This window comes from Ambystoma mexicanum, chromosome 9 (assembly GCF_040938575.1).
Source record: "Ambystoma mexicanum isolate Mex_15411 chromosome 9, UKY_AmexF1_1, whole genome shotgun sequence".
Classification (NCBI taxonomy): Eukaryota; Metazoa; Chordata; class Amphibia; order Caudata; family Ambystomatidae; genus Ambystoma; species Ambystoma mexicanum.
This window is the reverse complement of record NC_090931.1, coordinates 803091383-803109083: the sequence shown is the minus strand read 5'-3', so window position 1 is coordinate 803109083 and position 17701 is coordinate 803091383. Positions and strand designations below refer to the sequence as shown.

Below are 17701 nucleotides of genomic sequence, written 5' to 3'. Positions count from 1 at the left end.
ACATAACATGTATGCATGCATCTATAGGCAGTTCCAATGGTCCAAAAGCAGGAATTCAAAAACTCTCTAAATTAATGCTATGTTTAAAGTAACTCTCACATAAGATTCCCAGTCATATTTGCTCATGGGATTGATTTGTGAATTTGTAATAGTTCCCTTAAATTTATTAAACAAAGGCCCAATATTTTGCATATAGTTTGTACCCAGAACCTTCATTATTTCCTGCCAGTGGGTGTTCGTGCAGTTGTTAGGCTATTTACGCCAGCTTTTGTACACATCTAATCTTGTTAATTATTTTTTCTCTACTCATGAGAATAAGAAGTGTTTTGTCTTAGGTGCATTAGCTTGCGTCTATACGAGCGTCTTTGCTCAACAATCTTGAAATCATAGGTGCTCATTTTTTTAAAGATATTATCTTAAATAACTAATCTCGTCCCTATACAACCACATTCTCCATTGAGAGGTTTCATCCATATTACCATATTATAAGGAGAATTAACTGGTACAGACAAATCTTTGATATCACCAAAATTATTAATATGTCTTGTGTTGGCATTCAAATTGGAATTAGACCAAGAAATATGATTGCCTTTAGCATTTACCTCAGTTGATCCCATTTGTTTACATTTGTTGTTCTTATTACCCACAAGTAGTATTAATTCCATGTGGGTGGGACAAAGACTGATATGCAAATGCATATTTCCCATCTGTGAAAGGTACAGTGAGCTAAAATGTGGCTGCGGACTCTAGAGTGGGTATCATCCCATGGAACAGGCCATTTTTGCCGTGTTCGTTCTCATAGAGGGGCGCCCATGACTAAGCATTTTTAATTCCAAAAGACAATGGTCCCTAGTAGACACATGTTCAACTGATGTGTTATATGGACAGTGCTTGAAACTAATACAAAATACTCACAAGTGGCTTGCTTATGGCTCATATGCCATGTGTACCTGCCAGGAATATCACAGAGTATGACCATTTAGCATAATGATACCCATTTCCATCATAAAAGCAAGCCATTTCCTGCCTTCAGAGTTGACTTTAGATTGTGCCAATTTAGTGGGAGGTATTGAAATATCAGTGAAAGCTTAAGATATACCTCATTGAAAGCACAACAGTGGGGATCAAGGTTGCCTCCAATAATTACAATTCCATCCCCTTTAGTGATACTCCTTTCAAAAGGCAAACCCTTTAAGACATAATGCTACTGGCTTTATTACCACCCGGCAGGTCGTAGATATTGAACACTAAAACATTCATAGAATTTGTCAAAAATAATTGTATCTCACCAATTAAAACGTTAGGATTATTGGGGAAGATCTCCTCTCTTTTGACCATATTTCTATTACTGGTACCCACTAAAAGGCCACCATTGGGACTTCCCAACAGGCCCTTAAAAACAGTAGAACGTATTCATCAACACAGCTATACCGTCTATGCCTATAGGAGTTGTCAACTAGCTTTCCTGCATTAAAAAGATGACACTATCACTCACTAAAAATAAAAAAATGGAGCAATCAGCGAGATTCCTATTACCCATTGTATTCCATGATTCTATTTTGATCAGATCAGGGATGCTTCATAATTTATGGTTATAAAGTGGAAATGAAGCTGCATCATTTAATATAAGAATCTTCTTTAAAGTACATGTGAATTATTTAGTTGACCTTTTCCTTTCCAGGACTAATTCCTCAAACCATAAGGATTTATTACTTTTCATTGTTGTACTTTTGTTTTCAATGCCCTTACTTTGGGCAACTATAATAGACTTTTTAACTGAACAGGTCAACTCTTTAAAGAAATCAACCACATTAATAGTTTCAATATACAGAAGTTTAAAAATATTTATCCAGGCATATCTCCACGATAACAGTGTTCATTTTAATTTTTTGACTGCCTATTATGTGTACAGATGCAGGATCAAAGAGGGTAGTTTTATGTAAATTGCCTCTGAAGTTTAAAAATATATTTTGGTGCATCCCCAAAACGCATGAGACTACCTAGCCAATACTCTACAATTGAATGTCGATTAAGACATGAGAATGTTACCCTTGTCCCCACTTTTTCTTCCATGAAAATATCTGACATTCTTTGTAACCTTTGCACAGCAATCTCCTGTGAGTGGAATTCTGCCAACGTTCCAATGTTATGTTACTTCTTTCTCTTAGAATTTCTCACCTCTTCCACTAGCCTGGCCCATGTCCTTTCGTTGTTCATGCATTCCAGAAAGGATATTTTTTTGCACTAAATGAACCACAGTTCAGAAACGAAACAAACTGATTTTTTTCTTTACCGAGGATTCCCAGCCTGACGACGGGGAATATTCATGATATTTTTCAGAATGTGTGGTATGCATCTTCCCTCCATCTGAAGCATTAAGTGCATCATTGCAATTGTATAATTCTCATTCTTTTTGCCTATTCCGGAGTTCACCACAACAGACAAGCTAAGCAAAGCATGTTGATTAGTTGTCCTAGAATGTGTTTTGCTAAGCTGCTTTTCTATACGAGGCCTCTTAATTTTCTGGTCTAACTACAACAGGGGAACTCTGCTTAGCACATCCTCACCATTTGTTGCAGCAGGCTCTATTGCCACAGTAAGTAGCCCTGTCCTCTAAACTGCTCTGCACCAGAGCATAGCTTTTCTGTAAATTATTTTGTTCACTGATCCTTTAACTATGAAACAGTAGCTGCAAAGTCTGCAAGATGCTGAGCAGCTGGCCACGACGCCTCAAACCCCAGTTTAAGCAAGTGATGGTCTGCGGGTAAGGCCCATGTACACTGATCTTTTCCACTGCACACTCATGGCATGGATCGTCTACCACTGCATCAAAGGAATGGATGATACAGTGACCTTATCTGTTGTCACAGCAGGGCATAGCATGTTGGCATACCCTACCGTCATGACTACCAGCATTGCTGACACTAAGGGCACTGCAAACATGGAATGGCCTGTTGCCATGCGCCAGGTGGAGTGTGGCACTGTCCACAGGTGGCGAACTGCAGGGCACCCACCTGATTGTAATGTAGTCATTTTATTTTAATCTAAAAGGTGTGTTTACATATTGCTAACCCTCTTGAACTAAACACACACACTACCATTGCATTTGTCAGTTGTTATACATACATTTGTATCTCACCTGAGGTCAGGTTATAGAAAATGTGTACCTGCACAGAAAATTGAGCAAATGCACTCAACAGCAGTTTTGCTTCTTTGGGAATACAAAAAGGATCAAACCTGTTTTGCTCCAATCCAGAGGATCTAAAAATGTCTAACTACCAAAATCTGACTTTTGTTGTACTATGTTTCTTGTTATGTAAAAAATGACCGTCGGCTTAATTGCTTCCGTAGTGAAAACATTTTTAGATAAGATTTGAGGCAAAACCGGTTTACTCCATTCACTATTAAACAAGCATCAACACTAGGGCTAAAGTAACTTTCTCCATTTCTTTTTTACATAATGGCAAGCTTTATCTGCACCTGTGTAATTTCTAGTGGATGCAAGCACAGTGGTCAAATACGGCTATTGTGTTCCCAAATAGGGACATTTTAAAAATAATACCCTACCTTCCTTGGAGCCAGAACAGTGCCTATCTGCCTTCAACATAGGGCACATTTAATACTTTCATAACGGGATTGTGAAACAGCGTGTCCCTTCCCTCATGAATTGCATAATGACAAACTCATCAACTCAGATTGATAAGCTTTGTCTCAAATGTTTGGTTTGGGAAACTCTGCAGATACACACATTCCTTTTTATATTTAAAATAATAATACAAATACTGGATAGATTTTCAGCGAATCACACATTTTTTGTGTAAATAGTCATTTGCTGTCACGAAGAGAAAACATCTTATGGGAGTTTGCATAGGTAAAGCAACTTTTGAGGGCCCCTCCCTTCATCACACATTTTCTTTTTTTAAATTAGACCTTACTTTCAATTATTTTGGACATTTTTGTGCAGTCATCTAATGACACTTATTTACTGATTGCTAATAAAGCACTTTCAATGGAGAGACCAACTTATACCCAACTACTAAGGAGTTGTCTCAGCTTCTGTAATGTGTATATATACACACACAGAGAAACTTTAAAAAACAGACCACTGATGTATTAAATCATTGTACATTTCAACTACGATAGGGAGTACTTTATCTATTCGAGCAGTGGCACTCCACATAATTCCAACCACAGATAAAAGGCTGCAAGTTAGTGTTCTGGATTCAAGCCTTTTCACTCTGAATCATAGTGTGCCAGCAACTGATCCTAGTAGATCTGGTAGGTATTCTAGGAACAATGGTCAGGCACCAGGTGAATGCAGGAATGGAATACACTTCCCAAATCTGTCCTCTTGAAACTTTAATCAAACCCATTAGGGAATCAAGGGTCTGTAAAATAAAATCAGTAGTTTCAACACTTTGCTAACTTCATTTCCTCCAAGATTCTTAACCTTTGGCATAAAATCAACTGCTCCTCGGACTTCCCCTCTTCTCCTCCCTCTGAGCCCCCTCATCCTGCATGTCCTGCTTCTCACCTATCTCCCCTTCTGAAGTCTCCACCTTCCTCTCCAAAGCCCACCCCACGTCCGCCCCAACTGACCCTCTCCCATCCCTTCTCAACCCTAAGATCTACCCTCTTCTTATCCCCTACCTTACTTCCTTCTTCAACATCTGTCTTTCCTCAGCTACCTTTCCCTCTGCTTTCAAACATGCCACGATCATCCCTATTCTGAAAAAACAATCTGCCGATCCCCTCCTCACCTCTAACTACCGACCTATCTCTCTTCTCCCATTCCTCTCCAAGCTTCTCGAGTGCCTCGCCTACTCCCAGCTCTCATGCTTTGTCACCAATCTCTCTCTCCTACCCCCGTTCCAATCTGGATTCCGCCCCTAAACACTCTCCTGAAACTGCTCTCACCTATATCCTTAACTCCCTCCTCTCTGCTAGGCACTCTAAGCAATCCTCTATTCTTATTCTCCTCGACCTCTCTGCTGCCTTCGACACGGTCGATCATCCCCTTCTCCACACTCTTTCCTCTTTTGGGTTCAAAGGCTCTGTTCTCAACTGGCTATCTTCTTACCTCTCTTCCCACTCTTTTACTGTTTCTTGGGGTGGCCGATCCTCCCCATCCCAACCTCTTGAATACGGCGTACCTCAAGGTTCGGTGCTTGGACCTTTCCTCTTTTCCCTTTACACCTCCCTCCTAGCCCCTGTTATCTCCTCATTTGGCATTTCCCACCACTTCTATGCTGACGACACTCAACTCTTCCTCTCTTTCTCCTCTTTCTCAACTGACGTCCACCTAAAACTTTCTTCCTGCCTTACTGCTATAAAGAACTGGATGTCTTCCCGCTTTCTCTCCCTTAACACTGATAAGACTGAAGTCTTATTCTTTCCCTCAAACTCTCTACCCTCTCCCTCTCCTCCGCCTTTCATTCACTTTCCTCCCTCCAATCTCCCTATCTCTCTCCATGCTCGTAACTTAGGCATTCACTTTCACTCCTCTCTCTCTTTCTCCCACCATATCTCGCTCACTTCTCGCACCTGTCGCTACCACCTATTCAACATTTGCAAAGTCCGTCCCTCTCTCACCTTCCATGCTACCAAACTTTTAATCTCCTCCCTTATTTTCTCCCGCTTCTTCTACTGCACTTCCTTATTCTTCGGACTACCTACTTCTCATCTCGCCCCCTCAAATCCATCTACCACTCTGCTGTTCGTACTCTCTGTCTCCTTACCACCCGAGACTCCATCACTACTTCCCTCTCCTCTCTTGGCTGGCTTCCATTTCACTTTCAACTCAAATTTCACTTCCTTTGCCTTGTCTTCAAATCACTCCATGGTCTTGCTCCCCCTTACCTCTACTCCCTCATCTCTCTCTACTCCCCCTCCCGTTCCCTTCGGTCTGCTGACCATTTCCTTCTCACTGTACCTCCGTCCCCTTGTGCCCCCTCCCGTTTCCGCTCCTTCCAACTCCTAGCCCCCCTGCACTGGAACTCCCTACCTCTTGCAATCTGCTCTTCCCCCATCTTCTCATTCCACACCTCCCTTAAATCTCTCCTTCTCCACTCCCCTCCTAGAAATTCCTTCCCCTTCCTGCCTCCCCTCCCTGCCTCCCTCTCTTTCCCCTTTACCATTTCCCTCCCCTCCCCCACCTCCCCACTCGCTCCCTTCCCCTTCCCTCCTCCTACCCCTTACCTGTCCCCACCCCACCTAGTCCTACTCCACTATTCTCCCCATCTCCCTTCAGTTAATTGCTCTTCTTGCTGTTTTATTGACTGATTCATATTGTAACTTCGCTTCTACTGTTATATTGTTTACGTTTATGTTTTATGTATTAAGTTGTTAACTTGTACAGCGCTTTGGTGTAAAACGCTTTATAAATCAATAAATACAAATACAAATGCAACACTAAATTCTGAAAGTGCACTGTTTTACGATGCTTAGCCTATGATGGAGGGTTGCGGCTATTTTAGCACCAACCCCGACAGCATGCAGGGCCCCCAGTGGCATTTTTAACAAACAAGATATTCAACAAAAGACAACCAAATCAATGCACTGACATGAAGTTACATAAGGAGCGGAAAGGATAGCGTGTGACCACAGGCTACCAAATTCATCAAAGGACCCCAAACAACCTGAAATGTGCTCATCCAGCAATGCTGAGAGGCAAAAATGCACTGGCCTTCAGAAGTAAAAATATATAGAGTTTAGGGATACCCATGAGATACCACAGTATATGGGTTCCGAAGGTCCCCTTAAGTATGACACCTTAAGTGAGCAGACTTACCCATTCATGTGATATTTATCATAATGGCTTTATTTAAATATATTAATTTAGAAGGGGGTTGCAAAATGAAAATTAGTAAATACTACGAAATTGAGAAATTAAGGGATTTCTGCCCCAAAACAATTGATCTAGATTATTACTTACAATAGAGGCTATCAAAGAAATTAAAGTTACTCACCGTAGTGACTAGAGTACTCTTAAGTCCCTAGTTCCCTTTTCTCCATCCTTGTGGGTGTCCCCCAACATGGGGACTGTACAAGAATCTTTGGCATCGAAAAATTGAGTCTCTCCTTTAAAATTAGTATAGCGTGCAGGGGCGTTGGAATGCCCCACCGAGGCCCCGCCCTCTGGCACCTCACCTCAGTCCCCTTTGAAGACATCGGACACTTAGATATATAGCTATCCTCATTACAGTTTATAGGTCAAAGGATTGACTGCAAAGGGTCGGATGACAAAAGGTTCGAGTCAATAGTCTCGAAAACAAAAGGTTCGAAAAAAAAATATATTTTTTAATATATATTTTTGGTGGGGGGGCCCCGCAAACCCCTGTTTTTGTGGTCAAAAACACTTAACCTACCTACACAGAAAACCAAAAATAAATATATAAATTAAACAATTCAAACCTTTTGTTTTCGAGCCTAATGACTCTCCCCTTTTGCATTCGAGCCTTTTGTAATCAATCCTTTGACTGGACACCCTCATTACATACTAGCTCTGGCATACTAGCGGGGGAAGGTGGGTGGGACGTATGGAGGAAAGGTGGCTACGAGTACTCTAGTCACTACAGTGAGTTACTTTGATTACTCATACGTCCCGTCCCCATTCCTCCATCCTTGTGGGTCATTCCACCGAACAAAGCCGTAGGGTGGAGCCATGACAACCTGCCTCATATCTAGGACGAAGCAAAAAGGTTCTTGCCCGCAGCATTGCGCATGGAGCTGGAATCCAGGGAATAGTGCTTACAGAAGGCCGACGGAGTGGCCCATGTAGCCACCTTGCTGATGACATCCCAAGAAACAGGTCTCTGGAATGCGACGGGCGTGGCCTTAGCTCTGACAGCTTGAGCGTGAATTCCCTCCGGAACTGGTTTGCCCATGGCTGTGTAAGTCTCCAAGGGGCGATGGAAGCCTTGGAAACCTGAGAGCCGGGGGGAAGAACCCCCAAAAGTCGCAAACAATGCTGCAGACTTTCTGAAGGATTTCATCCGAGAGAGGTAAAACTTGAGGACCCTCTTGAAGTTCAAGGAGTGTAGGACCCTTCGGCCTCTGAAAACACCCCGGCAGGCAGATCTCTTGATACAGATGAAATGGAGAGACCACTTTGTGCAAGAAGTTTGGGTGAGTGCACAGGATTACCTTGACGTCGTGAAACGTGGTGAAGTGTTCGCATGAAGACAACGCCGGCAGTTCACTGACCCTGCGTGCACAGGTGAGAGCTACCAGTAGAACTGTCTTTAGTGTTACCAAGCTAATGTCCACAGAGGCCATTGTTCTTGAAAGCTTTGCGCTGTAAGGCTGCAAGAAACACAATGAGGACCCAGACCGGGTGCGGCCTATGCACCGGAGGAAAAAGCCTACAGAACCCCTTACGGTGGGCCTTAACCACTGAGTCGGCCCCCGAAACACATGCTATGGGGAATTCTTGTAAGCCCCAATGGCCGCCAAATAAGTGCAGCAAGTATCCACTTGAACTCCAGAACTGGCCAAGTGTGCTGAAAAAAACTACGTCACCCAGAGGGCAGGTGACAGGATCCAGACCCTTGTCACGAGCCCAATGGTAGAACCAAGTCCATTTGCTCTTACACTGGGACCGAGTAGAGGGCCTTCTGTCCTGTTGAACGATGTCCCAGTTGCCATGTGAAAATTGAGCCTCCAGAGGCCTCAGCTGGTCAGGAACCAGGCTGCCAGCGCCAGCCTGGCCAGGTCCGGATGTTTCACTGCCCCGTCCTGCTACGCCAGGAAGCCCCTGCTGGCGATCAGAAAGTGGACAGGACCCTGAGAGCACAACTGCAGCAGATCCGAAAACCAGGTTATCAAAAGCCAGTGGGGGGCAATCAGGATGACGCTGCAGCCCACTAAAGCCCGGAACTTGCAGAGGAGGATGTGGGGGGGGAGGAAGGCATAACACCTGTGGCCGTGTCAACAGATCTGGAAGGCGTCGCCCAGAGTCCCCTGACCTTTCAAGCCCACGAAGCAAACTGGGGACACTTGGAATTTCCGAGGAGATCCGAACAAGTCCAGGTCCGCGACCTCCCAATGCTGGAACAGGGGCAACAAGGAGTCGGTGTGCAACTCTCACTCGTAGGCGTTGAACTCCAAGCAGCTCAGCTGTTCCGCTTCTGCATTGCTGTCCCCCAGGAGGTGGACTGCAGAAATCCAAACCCCCTCCGTCACGGCCCATTCCCAAATTGATACCGCCTACATGCAGATGAGGAGGGGGGGTGGTAATGGGTGCCAGCCTGCTTGTTCAGGTAAAACATTCTAGTAGACCAGAAGAGACCTGTCCTTGATGAGGGGCAGAAATGCCTTGACGGCCAGGCCCACTGCCCGGAGCTCGAGCAGACTGATATGCAGTAGGGCTTCTGCCCTGGACCATACGTCCTGAATCGCATAGCTCTCCAGAGTAGCCCCCCCAAGCCTGAAAGAGAGGAGTCTGTTGTCGCCACAAGGGTAGGCTCTGGTTGGCTGAAAGGAACTCCCACAGAAACACTGCCGTCCATCAGCCACAAGCAAAATTGTTCAAGAGTAGCGGGGTATTGGGATCCTGTCCGACTGAGGTCCCGTCTCCTGATCCCAATTGGCCGCTAGGTGGAGCCGGAGGCGTGCTGTACAGTGAGCACACAGGAGGCTATCAGGCCCAGAAGGTGCTGGGACCACCATGCCAAGGTGGTAGAGTTCGCCAAAAAGTGCCCTATCGCCTTGAGAAGAGAGAGAATCCTCTCGGGCGTGGGAAACACCCGTTCAATGGCCTTGTTCCAACGCACCCCTAGGAAGACCAGATCCTGGGAGGGGCACAATTGTGACTTCTTCTGGCCAAGGGAGAACCCCAGCTGATGAAGCATATCCGCCAACCTCCGGCAGGAGTCCTTCACCACCTTGGGGGACCCTGCCCTCACCAGCCAGTCATCCATCCAGGTAGGGGTATAGGTGATGCTCTCCAAGTGGAGGAGACCCGCCATTGCATTCAACTTCGTGAAGACACGAGGGGCCGAGATCAGATCAAAAGGCAGCACCTTGTACTGAAACTGGTACGACATAATCGTGAACTGCAGAAACCTCCGAAGGCGGTGGTAGATGGCGACGTGCAGATACGCATACTGGAAGTCTAGGGAACACATTCAGTCCCCTTCACACAGACTCTGTTTTGTGCGCAGCAGTAATCATCTTGAAGCGTTCTAGCGGTAAAGACAGATTGAGAAATGATAGGTCCAGGACAACCCTGAATGCAGCATGGCTGTTCTTGGGTACCGCAAAAGTCCTGGAGTAGAAACTAGAGCCCCTGTCCGATTGAGGAACCTGCTCTACCGCCTGTAAAAGAGCCGGGACCTGATCTGACAAAGAGGAGGAGAAGATGGTATAGGAAGAGGAGGAAGACTGAATCCCGTGGAGACTATGGATGAAAAGATGCTTCCAGCTGTCCTGGAAAAGAGCCAATCGGCCATCTAGTGTGCAGCTCTGTTCCCAGAGCCTTGACGTCACTGTTTCTTGGCGTCGGGAGCAGAGGAGGGGGAGTGAAAAGACCAGCATGAAGTCCTCTGCTGCTTCCTCCTGTTGTTGCTTGGGGACCCGTCAGGCCCCCGCGTACCGTGTCCCTGAAAACCCTTGAAGCCGGCGAAAGCGCTGGGTCTAAATTCCGTCCTGCCCTGAGATTGAATGAAGGACTTTTGCCCTGCCTTTGTCAGGATGTCCAAGGACTTGGCGGTTTGAGTGGTGTTTCTTTGTCAACTCGTAATCGGTTGATGAATGAAAGAGGTCCACGCCCTTAAAGGGCAGATCAAAGATCCGCTCTTGTACGTCAGACAAAAAGTTAGTGGCATGCATTGATGCCGCCCTTCTCATCGCGACGTCCAGGCACAGCCCTCTGCTGGCTTAGTTGATGTGGAAGATTAAAGACTTCATGAGGTCCTGCGCAACGGCATGGGCATCCGCCAGTCTGGCCTTCAAGGAGGCTTGCCTCTCCAAAGGGAGGATGGGCAGAAACTCCCCGAGCTCCCGCCATGGCTTCTGGTTTGCTGCGACTAAAAGGGCGTTGGTGTTCGCTTGCGGCAGATGCAGTCCTCAACTGGCATAACAGCGTTTGCCCAAAGACTCAAGGACCTTGTCCTCCTTGGAAAAACAATTGGAGGTGGCTCCTGTGGAGGAAGACGAAGACAATAAAGACGATGGTTCAGAATATAGTGAGGCGGCAGCCACCACTGAAGAATGGGGCTGTGGGTGGGATTCCAGGAGGATTGGCTACCTGTCCGTCAGCCTGAACCTGCTATCTAGCTTCTTGTTCATCTGGGCGTTGGCCCTGGGTTTCTACCAGACTTTTCTCGCCAGACCGGATCATGGTACACTTGCCCAAAACATCTGCTAGCACTCCCGAATCCTGCGGGGCTTCCTCTGGCAGAGGCCTAAAGCCGGTCATGAGAGGATGCTGATGGTTCATCGTCCAGGGTGTCATTGCCGACGTGCCCCCCCTTTCGACTGACTACAGGAAGTCCGGGCCCTGGGACACAGGTGCTGGCAGGGTTCCCCTAAATCCGGAGCCGAAAACAGGTGCAATGGCTGTTAAGGGGAGGGGTTGTGGTGGTGGAGGGGTCTGAATAGCCGGTAGGGCCTGGTCTGGGGAGGGACCGGCACTAGAACCGGAAGTGCTGAAGGATTGGGAGGAGGACCCATAGCAGGAGGCCGGGGAGGCACCACCTGCGGGATCACCTCCTTTACTATATCCTTCAGGAGCCCTGTCATCGGAGGGGAATGCATGAGGAAGAGGAATCACTTGAAGAAACGGTCCTCGCTAGCCACCGGATCCCTAGGGGCTTGGCCCTCCGAGGCGCTGGGTTGCCGATTCTGGCAAAGTTCTGAGGTGCATGAGGCGTGTAACTGTAAAGGCTGCGATGGGTAGATATACTCCCTGAGGAGACCAGATGCCTGTACCATTAAGACCGCTGCCGTTTCCAGAGGGAATGGGACTGGGATCTTCCTGCAAATCCCATTCAATGGGCGAAAGAACGGGCAGGCCATGAGTTGAATACAAAATGGCCACTGGTCTGGCAGGCTCCATCACGTGGGTATCAGGTAATAATATCGCCACATATATGGTCGCCGTAAATAATATCCGGAAAATGTTGTTGCGATATTATTTGTGTGACCATATATATGGCGAAAGGGGCAAAAAAAAAAATTAAAAAAATAAAAATAAAAAAATAAACATTTGGGGGTTGCGGGGTGTCCCCCGCATGTTCCATGCAATAATGTCGCCACAAAAAACGAAAATATTTCGGCGATATTTTTGTATGCCGATATTTTTGTGGCGACATTACATGGAACCGTCATGTGCCTCTCCGTCATTCTGAAGCCTTGCATCCACACTCTGGGCAGGAGGGTGTGAAGACCCTGAGCCACGATAGGCCTCAGACATGGGAGGATACAGCTTGGGTCTTGACCCAAAGCAGAAGCGTCAACCTCAGAAATCGCCCTGGTAGGCGCTGAACTCTCGGCCGTTAGTCGTAACGCCCTGACTCACGACCTCAGAGCGAGATCCAGTAGGCTAGACACCCTTGACACCTGTGTGTGATTGTGCCAAGGAATGACTCATGGAGGTGGCACCCGACGTCCCTTACCCCTTAGGGTCGAAGAAAAGGATGAACTTGATCATCCTTCCGAGGACAGCCCGGTAGAGCCTCTCGGCTTGAGAGCCGGTAGCTTAGAGGCCTCGGGCCTGCCAGAACCTGAATCCGAGGAACACTTGTCCGTGGGCACCCGGGGAAGGAGTCGCAGTGCTGTGGAGCTGTGCTGAACAGAGGGCATTAACTTGTCTTGAGAGGTCCTGCAGACAAAGTCCTTAAGGTGGGGCGGAGGAGAAGTGTGGAAGATCTCCCTCCACTGCGACAACCGATTCTTCAATGCCCTGTGCTGAGAGCGCTGCAAGCCGCACAGGCATCCCAGCGGTGGTCGGGCCTCAGGCCCTCAAGAAACGGAATGTATTTGTATCTGAATTCGTATTTGTATCTGTAATTATACTACTATGCTGTATTTTAAGAATTTGAAACCTAAAGCTGATTAAATAGTTTGTTTTGATAAATTCATTTTTGTATGATAAATGAAACGTTTTTATTTTTATTTGTAAAAAGCTCGTAATTATATTAATACGCTGTATTTTAAGAATTTGAAACCTAAAGCTGATTAAATAGTTTGTTTTGATAAATTCATTTTTGTATGATAAATGAAACGTTTTTATTTTTATTTGTAAAAAGCTCATTATTTGAGCTAAAAACAATAAAAAACAGTTTACAAGAAAGGTGATAGAGAGCAGCCGGAGAACTACCAACTGCTCTCGCTCCTGGACGTGATCGGGAAGCTGTTTGCATCACTGGTACTGGCAAAAATATAGAAGTGGGTCGATGACGCTGAAATATTGCACAATACACAGACCGGCTTCAGACCGGGATCAAGCACAACCCATAACATTAGGCTATTGGATGGTGTGATCGAGGAGGCAGCCAAAAAGGGTAGTCCTGTGATATATCTTGTATTTGTCGATTTTTCCTCTGCTTTTGATTCAGTGAATCGTGTGATGCTGTGGGAAAAACTGTACAAACTGGGATGCCCAAATTGGCTGCTAGAAATTATCATTTGTCTACACTCTACACAGGTTGCTCGATAAAGATCGGTTCTAGCTTAGTTGCATGTGCACTTTACGTTGATGATCTTGTCATTATGGACCGGACCATTAATGGCGTTAAAGCAAAATTTAGAGCCCTGCTGAATTATGTGTGTCGCTATTAACATGAATAAAACAAAGATTTGTAGCTGGTGGTAAGGTGAAGCGGGTGAACCTAGAGTTTGAAATGGGAAAACTGGAATATGTCTGTAGCTATATTTATCTTGGGCTTTATTTGTATCTGTATTTATATTTGTATCTGTATTGATATCAGTACGCTGTATTGTGAGAATTGGAAATCTAAAACTGATGAAATAGCTTGTTTTGATCTTAAATTCGTTTTTGTATGATAAATGAAATGTTTCTATTTGTATTTGTTAAAAGCTCATTATTTGAACTAAAAGCACAAATAAATAAAATGTCAATGCCATGTGCCCGAGAGCGCTGCAAGCCCCACACGTATCCCAGTGGCGGTCAGGCTCCAGGCACTCAAGACAGAGTGCATGGGGTTCCGAGGCCGGGAACGAGCGGTCGCATGAGGCACATCTCGTGAATCCTCCTGCAGCCGACATGCGCCAGGGGAGGCGAGGCACCGAAGGGAGGTAAAATAAGATTGAAAAACTAAAACGGGGAGCAAGCAGAAAGTTAAGAAAGTCTCTACGCTGGCTGTCAGATCTCACACCGTCTGTGTGGAAAATGTGACTGGTGTGAGGCGCCAGATGGCGGGGCCTCAGTGAGGCATTCCCACGCCGAGTCCGCACCTCAGCACGCTATACTAAATTTAAAGGGGAAGCTCAATTTTTCACTGCCAAAGGTCCCGGTAAAGTCCCCATGTTGGGGATGGGACGTATGAGTTAGTAACTATCATGAACCACATTTGTAGTACTTTAACAGCATTGAAGAATTCACAAAAGTGTTCTTAAGAATCTGTAATTTAACTTGATAGAATGAGCACTAAGAATCAACGTTGTTTTTATGGTTCTTCTTGTAGACACACTTCTTAAGATAGAATCAACTCCATTTCGTGCTATATTTTAGAATGCGAACAAAACGTTATCACTTACACTGTACAGCCTTCTAAAACTCATGACCGTCTTACCTGCACAAGCTCATTTAGGACGACTGCATCAAAGCCAGACAGGTACTGCACATAATATCGCTGCATCACAGGACCATATTTTCGCACATGGGCTCGGAGCTCTTCCATATAAAATATCAGTTCAGCTATGTGCCTTAGTAAGTCAAACAAGAAAAGTTGCACAAATGTTAGACAGGCTGCTGGTTTATGCTCCATTTTCTTTTTACTAAAGTATAAAAGCAGACATTCCTATGGAGGTTTCCAATGATTGTACAAAAAGGACTTTAACAAGTTGATTATAACTAGTGCTTGTGATTGCTGTTTTTTCTATAACGTTGTGCTGTATTCATTTTTGTTCCCATTAGTATAACCCAATAAATGGTAAGCAATACATCAAACTCTGAAGGGATAAGAGTGAGCTTGTCAGCTCAAGATTTTAACAAGACCTCCAGGTTTCCCCACAGATTTAAGCAGGGTGTGCCTAACTCATACCGACTGGTTATTAGGCAAGAAAAACATGACAGTGTTTGGAAAAAAACATCATTCATTAAGATCTTCAAAAGAAACCTATATAACCTATGAGGATTAACAAAAACTGAGAGGCTTGACAAAATGAATAGTTCTTCACAAAATTGCCACCAAAAAAACGATTTAATAAAGTTGATCGCTGCCAAAATACTGTGATTCAGCGAAAGTGAAACTATGGGAAGCTTGGTTAAAATTGATGGCATTTCTTCTTTCTGCTTTGAAGAAAATTGGTGAAAATTGCAGTTTTCCAACTAGCACTGAGGAAACTTTGATTTATTTAATGATATGGTGGCAACTACTTACTTATGTTTTTTTTACTTTCACCTAACAGTAAAATAACCATAAAAAAGAACTCAATCTTGCCTCAAACAAGGGAAAGAAAATGAACCAATAGCATAAAAGCATCATCCTTCATACCAATCATGATCTAGCAGAAAATGTAACACCACCAAGGAGCTGAACTACAGCATTCTTCTTTGTTGCAGCATGTAGGCAAATCAACTGTAAACCACAGTAAAGAAATAACGTTTTGGTCCCAAACTCCATAAACCAATCTATCTACGGCACCACTTCTTATGATCACAGAATGCAAACACTGTCTGAAATGTCTTGCAGAAACTACACACAATATGAAAAGAAAGAACTAATGATTGACATGACTAGAAAGAGAATACTCATCTAAACTAAGTTAAACTCAGCAGGTGGAAAAATGTTCTCAGTTCAGGGTTGTTGGCTTTGGAACAAACTTCCAGTAACCCCTGTGTCTGCTTCTAACCTCATTTCATTCAGAAAAGCCTATTTGTCAATATCTCTCAGACTACCTATATGGCTACATTGCAGTAAGTATCCTTTTCTCTGTTTCACTACAGCTCTCTTGCCTTTCTGTTTGAGCACTTTATAAATGTTCAATAACATAAAAAAATCAGGAGGTTTTTTTATGATAAGAAAATATATATTACATGGCAAGACCCAAGGTTTCACATAATGCAAGTTTAAAGCATATTGATTTCAAAACTAAACCACCTGGTCAAGTGAAGGTAGCAACGGTAAAGGCCCAATCACACAAGTAATTAATTGCCATATCCATTTGTTCCAATCTTCTTACCACCAAAAACGACTGAGCCAGAGCCGGCCTGATAAATATACCACTAAACTCAAGTGGCAAGCAAAGGGTCACAGAGTGGATTTTTTAAAGTAGCCATGAAACTTTAATCTGCTAATACAGTGTTACAAAATATAAGGCTGGATAGAACATACAAGCAATTTGTTTCTTAAACTTCAAGCTACAGATCAACATGTACCATCAAAAAAAAACATGCTGCTGCAGATATGAAACATTAGCTTATCTGACAACCTCTGCAACTAATTGAAAAAACAATTGTTTATTTTGGAGAAAGAGCCTTCAGAGAAAGGAGCACATTATTAGGGCAGTAAATACTGGAAAACAAGAGGACAACTTCATACCACAAACACAAAGGTGTTTCTGCCAAACTGCCTGCAACAATTAATACAAAAAGGAGAGCACCCCACGTTGGGCCGCAAAAAACTATGTTTGTGTATCCAGTATTTTAAACAGCATATTAACTATATTATCTTACCTGTTCACTGAGACTTCCTGATGAACCAATGAAGGCATAACATTAACCACCTGCATTATACCCAAAGAAGAAGTATGGAAAGTTCTTCTGTACAACAGGGATAGCATATACGTAAGGCAGATTGATAGTTTCCCCAGTTTCCTGCCCAGAAACAGTGAACAAGAAATACACTTCAACCAAAAGGCCCAAGATCTCCAATCAGCATCTGAACTAATAGTCAATTTTAGAAGGGAGGAAGAGAGACCGATCAAACACAGACTCGCCTAGCAGATAATGGAGAAAGTTAAAAGAAAATAAACCACAAAACAAGAATATATCCCACTCACAAAGTTTGTGATTACTACTGACTGAGAAGCACCAGCTCGCAGCAGACTATTGGATTCATTTGGGTCTTCTTGAATTTTTAAAATACACTTTTAGTCCTTCTTAGCTTAAGAACTATCTCATTGTTTAGATGGTCCTCTTATTTTACTGCTGTGGGCAACGTTTGGCCCAATTTGAGAGTGCAATGTTGTTTGGCGTGGGTTTATAGTGGGCAAGGTAGTTTGAACAGTGTCCCCTATGATTGCGGGTACTCAACTTCTCCATCGATATCCGACTGATACTCCCTGATACAATGGAAACTGTTATTATTCTGACAAAGCACAGTCTAGCAGTAACAACTGAGTGAGGGCATTATTTCACAAACTCGTGGCAGACCGCTGTACTGTATGGGGTATTCTTACATTTTCACCATACACTTTTACTACTTCTTAATTTAAGAATTTCATTGCTTAGGTTTGTTTCTTATCTTAATGCTGAATGGAAAGGTTGCCCCTATTTTAGTGGGTCAGGATTAGC

The 17701-nt window shown here is 44.4% G+C and overlaps 1 protein-coding gene across 5 annotated transcripts in view; it reads right to left on the bottom strand.

The window, feature by feature from the left end:
- Positions 1-17701, bottom strand: part of NCKAP1 (NCK associated protein 1) — a 1877983-nt gene that overhangs the window by 1227841 nt on the left and 632441 nt on the right. For all 5 annotated transcript variants that reach the window (XM_069615779.1, XM_069615776.1, XM_069615777.1 and 2 more), the window contains one exon: positions 14757-14889. In XM_069615779.1, coding sequence (XP_069471880.1) covers positions 14757-14889 — 133 coding nt within the window. The remainder of the gene's footprint in view (positions 1-14756; positions 14890-17701) is intronic.